Source organism: Mytilus trossulus, chromosome 3, assembly GCF_036588685.1.
Source record: "Mytilus trossulus isolate FHL-02 chromosome 3, PNRI_Mtr1.1.1.hap1, whole genome shotgun sequence".
Classification (NCBI taxonomy): Eukaryota; Metazoa; Mollusca; class Bivalvia; order Mytilida; family Mytilidae; genus Mytilus; species Mytilus trossulus.
In genome coordinates, this window is record NC_086375.1 from 31968524 (window position 1) to 31982601 (window position 14078).

The following is a 14078-nucleotide window of genomic DNA, read 5'->3' on the forward strand; positions in this document are numbered from 1 at the left end:
GTTTAATTATGCCTTTATATATTGTTTGAAGATGTCAATGTTAATTACAAAGCTTGAATTAATGTTTATACAAACAGAGCAAGCAAGCTTACCAAAGTATTACTCAACACACATTAGGAAATAAGCTGTAATATGTTTTCTTTTATTGGTTTTTCTACATTTTTTGGGGACCAGTTTGACATTGCTGGCTTTCTACAGTTTTTTTTAGTAATAATCTTTATTTATATACCAGCAAAAATATCATAATAACAAGAATTATTAACAGAAAGTCATATGGTCTTATAATAATGTTAGTTTTCTACTTGGTGAATGTTGAAATTTATCATCAACAAGCTTACTTAAGATTTGAAATATTTTGTTGTATATTAGTACAAATCCCTTTTATTCCTAACATACCTCTTCACACATCTGCAGCATACGACGGGTACTATCCAATGACTGAAAAATAAAGATAACATTAATTTTCTCAATTGACATTTTTTTCCTGCAGACAATAAAATATCTCAAGTTCTGTCATATAAGGAGTAGAAACAAAAAGAAAAGCTTTCATTGATGTACTGTAGTGTAGCAATAAGTCTTTATTTTGGGATGGGTAGATTATAATTCCTAGCATTTCAAAATTGCTCAAGCTAGACCAAGATTTTTTCAGCTGACTGGTAAAAAAAACATACTTATTTTAAAAATATTTGGATATCAGCATGCTGCTCTATCTTACTCCATGATAGCTCTTGATGAGTGAGTTGCTGTCCCACTATCCAAGCATGCCCTCAGAAATGCAGTCAAAGCAACTTAAGACTACTACATATGTACTGGACCATAAGATTTTCAGCTGGCAACAGATACCAGATTGGTAGTGACTTCATTGTTTTAACGGATACATTTTTTCACTATCAATGCTGAACTGTTAATAGTAAAAAAAATCTGTTAGAAAACATTGAATGGAAACAATATGAACCTACAAAGTCTTACAATTAAGAACCACCAGATTGGTAGATTTTGTAATCTGCAAAACGTTTGACCTTAATATTCAAGAAAACAAAACCCAATTAATAGAACGTAACCATAAGAGGACAGCATGATCTAGTTTCAGTATATTTGAATCATTTCATACAAAGATGAGCATGAGGTCATATATTTCCTCGCATTATTAATAGTAGAGTTCAAGTATGAATCTAAGTTCCATATTGATTTTATGTTTTGTTTATGGATGATTACTTGATTAAATGACTTTATCATGTAGGATTAGTTGATTTCAAGAGAATTGTTTTCATCAAAATCAAAATATACATATGTTTTTGTATCACAAACACCTCAATTAATTTTTCAATATGGCTATAGCTGCATGTATCAATTAATGCTATTCGATTGGAAATATTCATTTTTTTTTACCAAGAGCTGTATATATTAAGAATTGCTCTGAAAGTGGAATTTGAGTTAATCCAAGACATATTTATTGTAATCAAACTCATTCATGGGGTTTCATTGGGGTGTTCTGATCCCGGATCCCACTTATTGTTTTGTCAGATTCCCACCACCACGCTTATACTACATGTATGTACATAAGCAATTCTCATTTTTTTGTTATTTCAGTGTCCCGCAAGACCTTATTTTCCGTTTTCAAGGCACAATGATTTGAAATTCCTGTGTCATTCTTACAAAAAAACGACAATCCCACGTCACGCTTAGACCCTAATGAGACCCACATTCATATTGGGCATCTATATATCTTACAAAACAGCTCTTGACAAAGTTTAAATGCGACTGCTTAAATAAAATTTGCTTAAACATAAACATTCTATGCTACAGATGACTCATTTGGTAAGGCCCTATAGCTTATTACCAATTCTGTAAAAAAATACAAGGCCACTTCAATTATATACTTTAGAATAGAAAGAAAAAAACAGCCGTGAATTTATCAATATGGAAATTGTTGCTTTAAGGTATTACATAACATAACAATGAGTGTGTTATCTGGAGAGTCTATCAATTAATTTCATCTCAAATTCAATAATTCTAGCCAAAAAACATACTCAAGTACTCGAGTACTAATTGTCTACTGACAATTCATTTTAACATGCTTAGACAAACTTTTTCTTGTCAATGTTTGTAGATATCCATGGGAACAATTCTTTTTTTATTTACATTCAAGAGCAATAAAACATTTAATGGCAAAGCACCATCACTAATTATTTATGAATACACCATGTTCATTTGGCAAAAATGTTTGAACTCGGTAGAATTTAAATAATCGTAATATTTGTTATAAGCATCGCTATTGTGATCAATCACCATATCGCTACCAGGACATATTCCCCTAAGGACCCCTAAATCAAATTTCTATTATAATGTGTATTATATCTCCTCAGCAAATTAAGCGGTAAAAAAGTTAAATATAAATAATTGATATATAATTCTACTGATGCGAGTGGAATCCCTGAAGCAGAAGTTTTGTCATGCAGAGACTTTTGTGAATTTAAATATTGGTAACTTTGAACTTTGTGTATAACATATGTATAAACTGTAATTGTTATTGTTGACATCTTTGACAATTGTTTTTATTAACATGCTCGTATTTCACTATTTGAAATTGTGGTTGTTTGTATTGAATGCACAGTCATCTAACATTGTGCAAAATTTGTGACATTTAATTTAATTTTACTGTTGATCATTTATTTTTCATGGGTATCAACTTTCGTTGAGTGTGAAACAATGGTAATTTTGTGGTTTTGGCGAAGTCTGCATTCAAACCTATAGCAAATCTGTACTTCGTTTTGTTGAACATCAAATCTTGTTTTTAATTTATACTCATGAAATCAACGAAAATTGGTTCCCTACAAATAGTAATGAATCCAGTATTGCCTTCCAAGCACCAGTCTGTTAAACAAACCTCTTTTGTTCAATGAACTTTTTAGCCACCATTACTTCAAATAAATTTGGAGTATACTTTATAACCAACCTCTTCGTGATATTTGCAAGAGTCTCTTTGCCAAAAAATTGGTTCTATGTTTGATTTTCTTGATAATGTAACTTTTTGTTACAGTAAAACTTCGACACATTTTGCATAGCAGTGGCTAACAAAAATGGAAAGAGCTTTTAAGGTGACAACAGTTAAGTTAATCATAAAATTAAGATTGTTCAATGTTGCCGACCTATCCACCTAAAAAGTAGCCTACCAGAAAAAACCTAAGACACAAATCATTTTAGATTTATTTCAGAAAGAATTACCTCAATACCTGCTGTGTTCTTGTCTAAAATAAATGTAACTTATGTTGTTGGCCAAAAGCATAAATAAAATCCCTACCTTCCTACCTAAACATATAAGGTATAGGTAGAACATGTCAAATAAAGGATTTGCTAAGGGTGGCCTTATATATCTGAGAAAATAGCTCTTGATAAAATTTAAGTTTGTATGAAAAATAGCGATAAAAGTGGTGTTCCTTTGCTTTTAGCGTTATTTTTATGTGCATGAACAGAGTTTGTGCCATGGATACCTCTTTTCCTTTTTTTCCTCTAAATTAGTCTGAGGTCTTCCTATTTGTAGCAATTTTTAATAAAACAAGAATGTGTCCAAAGTACACGGATGCCCCACTCACACTATCATTTTACATGTTCAATGGACCGTGAAATTGGGTAAAAATTCTTATTTGGCATTAAAATTAGAAAGATCATATCATAAGGAATATGAGTACTAAGTTTCATGATGATTGGAATTCAGCTTCATCAAAAACTACCTTGACCAACAACTTTAACCTGAAGCAGGACAGACGGACGGACACAAGAACGGATGCACAGACCAGAAAACATAATGCCCCTCTACTATCGTAAATGGGGCAATAAACGATAAATTTGTTTAAAACTTATGGACTTTATATCATTGCACGGTAATATTCTCATAAGATTTCTTTGTGACGAGTATTTATACTGAGTATAAATCTTCATAGCAATAACTCACATGATCATAAATGATCATAAAACAGAATAACAGCTTAGAAAAGAAATCTTCAGCTAATGCTTTGCATGTCATAAGATCTTTATTCTAGAACCAGACGACTTTTAATATATAATTAATTGATTCTTCACTTGAGTGTACCAATGTCAGGATAAAGATATATATAAAGATGTCTAATGCATGGTTCAAAAAGATGGAAGTATGACCGAGTTTAAGGGTGACCCAATATAAAAAGAACATAAAAAGGGATATTTTAAAAGCAGGAAATAAAGCTGAATTATTGAAGTTCTCAATCATGTTAATGTTAACATAAACAGAGATTTTCTAAAAGCAGTAATTAAAGCTGAATTTCAAGATAATCTCAAATTCGACATAAAAACGAATTGTTCTAAAAAAGAAGGCCCTGAAAAGTGGAAGTGAAGCTGGATTTGAAGATATTTTATTCTCAATGTTATCCTAAATATAAAAGTCTGAAAAGAGGGTGGAAGTAAATGTGAATTAAAAGGGGATCCAAATGTTACCAAAAAAATAAGGTTCCACAAGGCCAATATTAAGTTGAATTTCTGGCTGTTGATCACCCAATTGCATCATAAATAGAAAAGTTCTCAATCTGAAATTAAAGTTCAACTTCAAAGCCATTCCAATATCACCACTGAGAATCACCACCCACAAAAAAATATTAAGAAATGTTCTCAGAGGGAAGAGTTAAAGCTGAATTTCAGGATGATCCCAATGTTACCAAAACAACAAAGGTTCTAAAAGGCGAAACTCATACTAAAAGTGAATTTCAATAAGTTGATAATACAAATGCATCAGAAACTAAAACAAAATCTTATGGAGGAGAAAACTTAATTCTAGGGTGATCTAAAGTGTTTTTTTATCATAGTTAGAAGTTTCAGCCTCTAAAAGGTGGATGAAAGCCGAATTTTCCAAGAAATCCCAGCGTTATCATAATTAAAAATTTAAGAATCTGAAAGACGGAAGTAAAGCCAAATTACACAGTACATGGTAATTCAAATATTATCATAAACATGATAACAGAACAACTCATGCTCTTCCTTATTAAGTAAATGTTCAGACTTTGCAAGTCTAATGTATAATCAACTTCATTACAAGGATCTCTAAGGACAATTTTATTGGATCATCTAAGAGATATCAATGGAAATGTTCAATAATTACATGTAGATCAGTACTTCTAATGAAAGGTTTTCTCACCAGAGGTTATCAAATAAACTAGTTCAGATGGTACATTTATGGGTTATCTTGTCCTATTTATTAGTCAAATGCCAAGCTTCCCTATTTAATGAATATCATTATGAGTACATGTGTACTTGCTTGTATTTCATATAGTATTGAATTAAGAAGATGTCCTTTGGTGACTGACATGGTATATTGAATAATCCAGAAGCAAAGCTTCCCTATTTAATAGATATCATTATGAGTACACTTGTACTTGCTTGTATTTCATATAGTATTGAATTAAGAAGATGTCCTTTGGTGACTGACATGGTATATTGAATAATCCAGAAGCAAAGCTTCCCTATTTAATAGATATCATTATGAGTACATGTGTACTTGCTTGTATTTCATATAGTATTGAATTAGGGAGATGTCCTTTGGTGACATGGCATATTGAATAATCCAGAAGCAAAGCTTCCCTATTTAATGAATATCATTATGAGTACACTTGTACTTGCTTGTATTTCATATAGTATTGAATTAGGAAGATGTCCTTTGGTGACATGGTATATTGAATAATCCAGAAGCCAAGCTTCCCTATTTAATAGATATCATTATGAGTAAATGTGTACTTGCTTGTATTTCATATAGTATTGAATTAAGAAGATGTCCTTTGGTGACATGGTATATTGAATAATCCAGAAGCCAAGCTTCCCTATTTAATAGATATCATTATGAGTACATGTGTACTTGCTTGTATTTCATATAGTATTGAATTAAGAAGATGTCCTTTGGTGACTGACATGGTATATTGAATAATCCAGAAGCCAAGTTTCCCTATTTAATGAATATCATTATGAGTACACTTGTACTTGCTTGTATTTCATATAGTATTGAATTAGATTAGGAAGATGTCCTTTGGTGACATGGTATATTGAATAATCCAGAAGCCAATACTTCATGCAAATTTTGGACAATTGATGAGAGTAATGATTTAATTAAGATGTATTATTTTCATGTTTCTGTACTTAATCTTAAAACTTTATTGACATTGCTTGATGGTGCTGTTGTTGTTGGAAAGGTGACAACAGATCTCAAATAAGAGATCCTATGTTCAAGTTAATTTGTTTGCAATGTTTTTGAGGAAATTAAGCACAGAGTTGTCTGTGATAGTCCAGTGACATGCATATGATATTTTGCATTCAGAAAGAGAACAGATTTAAAAAAAAATAAAAGCTTCATACATATTTCCATGAATATCTCTTTATTTCGTCTGTTGCCTTTTTTTCACTTTTAAAATACATTTATTATAATTTTTGACAATTTGTGATGCAGTAAATTCATTTCATCCTGCCTAATGCCAGCTTATTTGTATTATTTATATTAAGCTCCTACCAGGCCAGAATATCAATTTTGAAAATCCTCCTGATCTACCTCTCTGCCCCCCTCCCCCGCCAAAAATAAAAAATCCATTTCATGATAGTAACTGAAAATAGGGCTTTGAACAAAACTGGTCAAAATCCTTAACAAGTTTTGAGTTTTGAATTTGTATTTACAATGCAATAAAAAAAACCTTCCAGAATGATGCAGAAAGGAAAAGATTTTAACTGGTTGTAGCTCTCCTTCCAATTGCTAAATTAAAAACTTTATCTTTGAAAAAGTTATATGAAAACAAAATATTTACTTGGAATGCAGCATTATCAAGAACTTCTTGAGTGATCACCCCGTTTTCTCCTTCTGTCGCCACATCTGGAACTTCCGCAGCATCCGAGTGATTGACATTATTCATAACTTTTTTTTTCAAAGTATCACTTTATTAAATAATCCATTCATTAAAATAATACAAAATTATTTTTTCCAGAATTTTTATTTATTGCAGATACTGTAAATTCATAGTCATATATCCTATGATTTTAAACAACACTCTTCCGTAATCAAGTTACAAGATCCTATGAATCCAATAAAATTAAATCCATCAAATGTTTAAATTAAAAAACTTATCTTATCCTAGCTTCTTCTTTAAGAATTTTCTGTCAAGTCAAATTGATAAATAAAAACAGAATAAAACAATTTATAATCCTGTCATCTTTTAAACGCCAAAAACACTGCATGTCATATTTTAACCATCACTTATTAGTAACACTTTAACCACTCCTTTCGACGTGAAAGTGTGTCTTCCCTGTTATCAAACACGAGTCTGAACACCAAACATAGACTCTCTACAGGCTTGATACATTAGGTACTGCCATTATATACGTGATCCACTAGAGCTGATACTAACTATTATACACATCTACACTGAAGAATTGACTATTATATAACTATTCCGATATGCCATTGATCTCCATATTGATTTTGACAGAATTTTGTTTTTGATAATATTTAAAGCTGCTTCTCCCCGAGACGTGTATTGATTGATTGGAATCAAGACAAGGAAAACCGTCATGTAGCTGTGAGCATCTATTGTCAACGGAATCCAAACTTATATTCAATTAAAACTGTATGCCAAGAAGACTTAATGTTTCCAACAGTAAAAACCTATGTAAAACTGATTACAACTAAATATGTTCGTCACATATCACAAAACCGAAAGGAAATGCTGTCAAAAACAGTAAATCATTGTAAAACTTCACTGCGTAAAATTCATTCAGAACATATTTGACGTCAGACAAAACTGACAATTTTTTATATCGGAACTGGAAAATACAGTGAGAGAGCAATATCATATTAACATTCAGACACACTTTCTTAATTGCTACTGGCAAGGAAAACAATGCAATTTCTATTTAACAAACAATTTTATTCACACTTCAAAAATTAATTTGGCGATGCTAGCTTTAAATTTTTTAATTTCTATAAACTAACTAGATATCATTTGAATCAAAAACGCAAAAAACATTATTCAGTGATTCAATATTCATTCAAAGACATTTTAATGTTTATTAAATGAAGAGTGACAATTTAAAATGTTTTAGAATTTTCTTTATACTACCAGGAGATGGTATCTAAGATGTCAAGCATGGGTCAATTTATCATTATCTGAGTCCACTGTGATTAGTTTAGTTTAGTTTAAACATATTTATTTATAGTGGATTGGGAAACAAGTTTTGCAACTTATATTAATCCCTTTCCACTTTGCGGATGCGAGTGCTGCCTTGTGCATTAGCCTACTCTTTTTCGAAATCTACAAGGGTGTCTTTAACGTGCAAGAGATATGGCTCTCTCTTAACACGGGTCAGCCATTTATCGTCCCAGTCCGACGGACTATCATCGTTTCCTCAAGACCATACTCGCAAATGGTGTCAAGGGAGAGCCGAAAATTAAGTTCCTGAAATTTTCATCCCAAACGGGAATCGAACCAGGAACCTTTGTGTTAGTAGTCCGATGCACTAACCACTACACCACGGCTCCACTGTGATCTTCCCAGGGCCTTACAATACAAGATTTGTTTTTACCATTGTGTTGCTAAAAAATTATGGCTGCTTTTGCTTTTGACCATGCTTATTAAAAAGGCCATTAGTTTTCTCAATTGAAGTAGTTCATATTTTTTCATGTCAGGGTCTTTTAAAGCAGAAACATATGGTATTGGTTTTCTAATTGTTGAAGGTCGTATGGTTGCCTATAATTGTTAACATCACCCTCATTTGTACTTTGTTGGATAGTTATCTAATTGGCAATAATACCTCATCTCTTTATTTTTATAATGTGGACTTTCTTTAGAGGAAGTACTCATTTTTTTTTACAAATCAGGGATATTGAACCTGTCAAACTATAGACTAAGGCTACAAACATTTTTTTACAGATCAGAGCTATTGGATTTGTTGTTTAACTACCAGTATATACTGGTTAAGGCTCAAAAGTTATTTTTATAAATCTGGGCTAGTTGGTTTAAACTATAGACTAGCTATTATATCTTCAACATTTTTTTTACAGATCTGGGCCATTGCGCATGTTGTAAAGCTATAGACAGGCTAAGGCTCAAAAGTATTTGTTCAGATGAGGGTTATTAGGCATTTTGTTTGACTTAAGACTGGCTAAGGCTCAAAAGGTTTAATTTTTACTGTTCTGGAAAATAAGTTAAACTGTAGACAGGCTGAGGCTCAAGAGGTATTTATGGGGTATGCTTTTAAACTGGACTTCCTTAACTTCAAAAGTTTTATTTTACTGATCTGGGCATGGCCCTGTCATTCATTGATAGACTGGCTATTAGCTAAGGTTCAAAAGTATTTTTACTGACATCAGTTGCTAGGCCTGTACTTTACCTATATACTGGCTAACCTATATGCACTGGACACAATGGGTGGCCCTGAATGACTCTTTAATAAGGGCATGATTCAAATCATCCAGCTTGATAAAGCAGCCCCTGACAGGATAATACAAATTCTCTTAAACAAACTACATTCATAACATTTTTTGAAGTTAAGATCAATAATTGTCTACAAGTGAGGGACACTTGGCTTTACATAATTGATACTTTTTGTAGATAATTAGTCTTGGTAAGACATGCAATTTTTCTTGTCTATTAATAATACATCAACAGATGGTTGGTTAGATCGGCACATTAATTACTATATTTACGTCATTTCAAACGGAAATCAGTCACGTCAATATCTTATTTTTGTAACAGATTGTCTATAATTAGCCCCAATAACTATATATTTGTGAATACTTAGAGCACTTTAACCATAAGCAGGCAATTATATTGATTTAGAGAAACACAAGTTGTCAATAGATTTTACTTGTTCGAATATCCTAAATATGAATAATGTTTGATACAACCATCAATCAAAAACTCATAGCACTGCCTAAATTTAGGCTTAACCATTCATTTTAGAGTTTAGAGTAAAACCAGTAGTTTCAATTAGCTTTGAAGAATGAAAGGTCCATGACCATTTGAACTTTCTACATTTAGGAAGTCATCTATAGGTCCTGTAAGAAGTATCAATATAAAAGATAGGAGGTCCAGGACTTTTCAGTTAGGTTTTGAAAAAGTCTGTACAATGTATCATCAGATTTTTTCAAGTCGCTGAATCATCATGCTTATATGTGTTCCATGGTTGATTTCTAGTTGCTGAGACATTATGCTTAAATGTGTTCCATGCTTGATTTCATGTGGGTGAGACATCATGCTTATATGTGTTCCATGATTGATTTCAAATCACTTAGACATCATGCTTATATGTGTTCCAAGGTTGATTTCAAGTCGCTGAGACATCATGCTTATATATGTTCCATGGTTGATTTCAAGTCGCTTAGACATCATGCTTAAATGTGTTCCATGCTTGATTTCATGTGGGTGAGACATCATGCTTATATGTGTTCCATGATTGATTTCAAATCACTTAGACATCATGCTTATATGTGTTCCAAGGTTGATTTCAAGTCGCTGAGACATCATGCTTATATATGTTCCATGGTTGATTTCAAGTCACTGAGACATCATGCTTATATGTGTTTCATGGTTTGAATTCAAGTCGCTTAGACATCATGCTTGAATGTGTTTCATGGTTTATTTCAAGTCACTGAGACATCATGCTTAAGTGTGTTTAATGGTTGATATCAGGTTGCTGAGACAACATGCTTAAGTGTGTTTCATGGTTGATATCAAGTCGCAGAGACATCATGCTTAAGTGTGTTCCATGGCTTGAATTCAAGTTGCTGAGACATCATGCTTAAGTGTGTTCCATGGTTGATATCAGGTCGCAGAGACATCATGCTTAAGTGTGTTCAATGGTTGATATCAGGTCGCAGAGACATCATGCTTAAGTGTGTTCCATGGTTGATATCAAGTTGCTGAGACATCATGCTTAAGTGTGTTCCATGGTTGATATCAAGTTGCTGAGACATTATGCTTAAGTGTGTTCCATGGTTGATTTCAAATTGCTGAGACATCATGCTTAAGTGTGTTCCATGGTTGATATCAGGTTGCTGAGACATCATGCTTAAGTGTGTTCCATGGTTGATATCAAGTCACTGAGACATCATGCTTAAGTGTGTTCAATGGTTGATATCAGGTTGCTGAGACATCATGCTTAAGTGTGTTCAATGATTGATATCAAGTTGCTGAGACATCATGCTTAAGTGTGTTCAATGGTTGATATCAAGTCACTGAGACACCATGCTTAAGTGTGTTCCATGGTTGATATCAAGTTGCTGAGACATCATGCTTAAGTTTGTTCCATGGTTGATATCAGGTCTTAGAGACATCATGCTTAAGTGTGTTTCATGGTTGACATCAGGTCGCAGAGACATCATGGTTAAGTGTGTTCCATGGTTGATATCTAGTTGCTGAGACATCATGCTTAAGTGTGTTCCATGGTTGATTTCAAGTTGCTGAGACATCATGCTTAAGTTTGTTCCATGGTTGATATCAGGTCTTAGAGACATCATGCTTAAGTGTGTTTCATGGTTGACATCAGGTCGCAGAGACATCATGGTTAAGTGTGTTCCATGGTTGATTTCAAGTTGCTGAGACATCATGCTTAAGTGTGTTCCATGGTTGATAACAGGTTGCTGAGACATCATGCTTAAGTGTGTTCCATGGTTGATATAAAGTCACTGAGACATCATGCTTAAGTGTGTTCAATGGTTGATATCAAGTTGCTGAGACATCATGCTTAAGTGTGTTCAATGGTTGATATCAAGTTGCTGAGACATCATGCTTAAGTGTGTTCAATGGTTGATATCAAGTCGCTGAGACACCATGCTTAAGTGTGTTCCATGGTTGATATCAAGTCGCTGAGACATCATGCTTAAGTGTGTTCCATGGTTGATATCAGGTCGCAGAGACATCATGCTTAAGTGTGTTTCATGGTTGATATCAGGTCACAGAGACATCATGCTTAAGTGTGTTCCATGGTTGATATCAAGTTGCTGAGACATCATGCTTAAGTGTGTTCCATGGTTGATATCAAGTTGCTGAGACATCATGCTTAAATGTGTTCCATGGTCTATTTCAAGTCACTGCGATACATACTTAAATGTGTACCTTGGTTTATTTCTAGTCACTGAGAGACGATGCTTAATCCTTACCTTGCGTTCCCAGAATACCGTTATTTGGCTCCAATGTTTTTCCATACTTTTGGAGGTCAACTTTATGACATTTATTACGTAGTGTATGCTTGTTTTCTCAATCTTACACGGTTTATAGTCATTTTGAGTTCAAAAACGGACTTTGAAAAAAATTGATATTGAATAAAAACCTTTTTTTTTTGCAGGGTTGGCTGATGTCAATGTCGGATACAAGAAGTTTAAAGACCTTAAACTTCTGTAAACCCGCAGATATATAACTACTGGTCTTGTTTATTATTGAAATACACCTAGGAATTGCTAATAACCATCTCTTGTGTCAAACATGTGACAAGGTCATTGACCACTGCATCAATAACGCAAAGGTCATTTGGGATAAATATTTAAAGGTATGAAGCAATTTATCATAATCCTCTTCCTAATTCAATCAGGCAAGAAAAGAGATAATAAATACAATACACTTGTATAATTTCATTCATACAAGTGAATATTATAAATACAAAGAATGCAAATATTTTATCCATTCCTGACTAATATTTCTCCAGGGAAAGATGTTTTATGATATTTTCTTCTCCAGAGATTGTTGTTGTATGAATATTTCCCTAACTCAGACTATATTATAAATCATTACATAAATAACTGTCAATATGAGACATTAAACTGCAGTTAAGAAATGAAAGAAAATTCACACTCCTTTCTTCTTAAATAAATGTATACTTGGGAAGACACTTAAATTCTAGGAAATGGTATTCCAAAAAATAAAGAATTCAAAGAATATGTTACCATTTATCAAACCTTAAGTGTGGGTACTCTGAAATGCTTTCTCGTGTTCTATAAAATCATCAATCATATGTTCCTATGTGTTCCCATGTAAAACTATGTGCTATAAAGGGATATATCTTAAAATATAACTTATAAATAATAGCATCATCGATCTATCTATCATGTCTATTGGTAAAATATTTTTATATAATTTACAGAAGCAGTATACAATGTATAATATTTTTGGAAATAAAGGTTCATTCAATAAAAATTCAAACCAGGGGCGGATCCAGCCATTTAAAAAAGGGAGGGTTCCCAACCCAGGACAAAGGGTGGGTTCCAACTATATGTCCCCATTCAAATGCATTGATCCTCCAATGTAAACTTTTCACTCATTATATCTTCAACCAAACTATCATTGATTGTTTTTACTAGTTTCTTTACTCAAATGATTCAAGTCAATTGTGTAACTTCACATTTTTAGTCACATCAGATAGATTTGGATTTGTTAATCTTATCTATTATGAATTGAACATTGAGAAAAGATAATAGTAGCATATATTTGCTTGTGACAAAAACAAAAATACTGAATGTTTAACAGATGGATGTTTTTTGGTAGATTTATATTTTTTTTTCGATCATACCTTTTCTTTTGTTCTTATTTCTGTCCAGCCAGTCAGAGATCACAGTTATCTTCCTTTGATTTTCATGGTCCACGAATATAGCCCTATGTGTGGACGATGTGTTACTTGCCAATTTTTTTTTATACCCCTACCAAAATTATTTCTCTATGTTTTATGCCTAACATAGCAAGTTGTGTGGTGAAATGACACTGTAACAAAATTTGGGTCATGAATTTTAAAGTAAAGTAGTGATTTGGTCCAGCTGAAAAGGGTTAAAAATTAGCACTTCGGAAGCTTACAAAAGATTCCAAGACCCCCCATAAAATTGTACATATCTTGAGTTAGAGCTGATGAAGTTTCTATAATTTTGATATAATTTGTCCTAAAAGTAGTACAACACAATGTAAAAATATTATTGAGAAAGCACGTGTGATTTTTTTCAATTTTCATTTATTGTCTAAAAGAAATTCACTACAAGATTGAAATATTTGTGGTCTAGGATCAGGCAGGATATACATGTATGAGTTTTAAGTGTC

General features: G+C 32.7%; 1 protein-coding gene across 8 annotated transcripts in view; it reads right to left on the minus strand.

The window, feature by feature from the left end:
- LOC134711257 (synaptosomal-associated protein 25-like) overlaps window positions 1-14078 on the minus strand; it is a 34377-nt gene that overhangs the window by 13232 nt on the left and 7067 nt on the right. For 3 of the 8 annotated variants that reach the window (XM_063571770.1, XM_063571771.1, XM_063571769.1), the window contains exon 3: window positions 397-438. In XM_063571770.1, coding sequence (XP_063427840.1) covers window positions 397-438 — 42 coding nt within the window. Of the gene's footprint in view, window positions 1-396; window positions 439-6812; window positions 7056-14078 lie in introns of those variants that run through there. The other 5 variants (XM_063571767.1, XM_063571765.1, XM_063571768.1 and 2 more) reach the window with 5 other exon arrangements.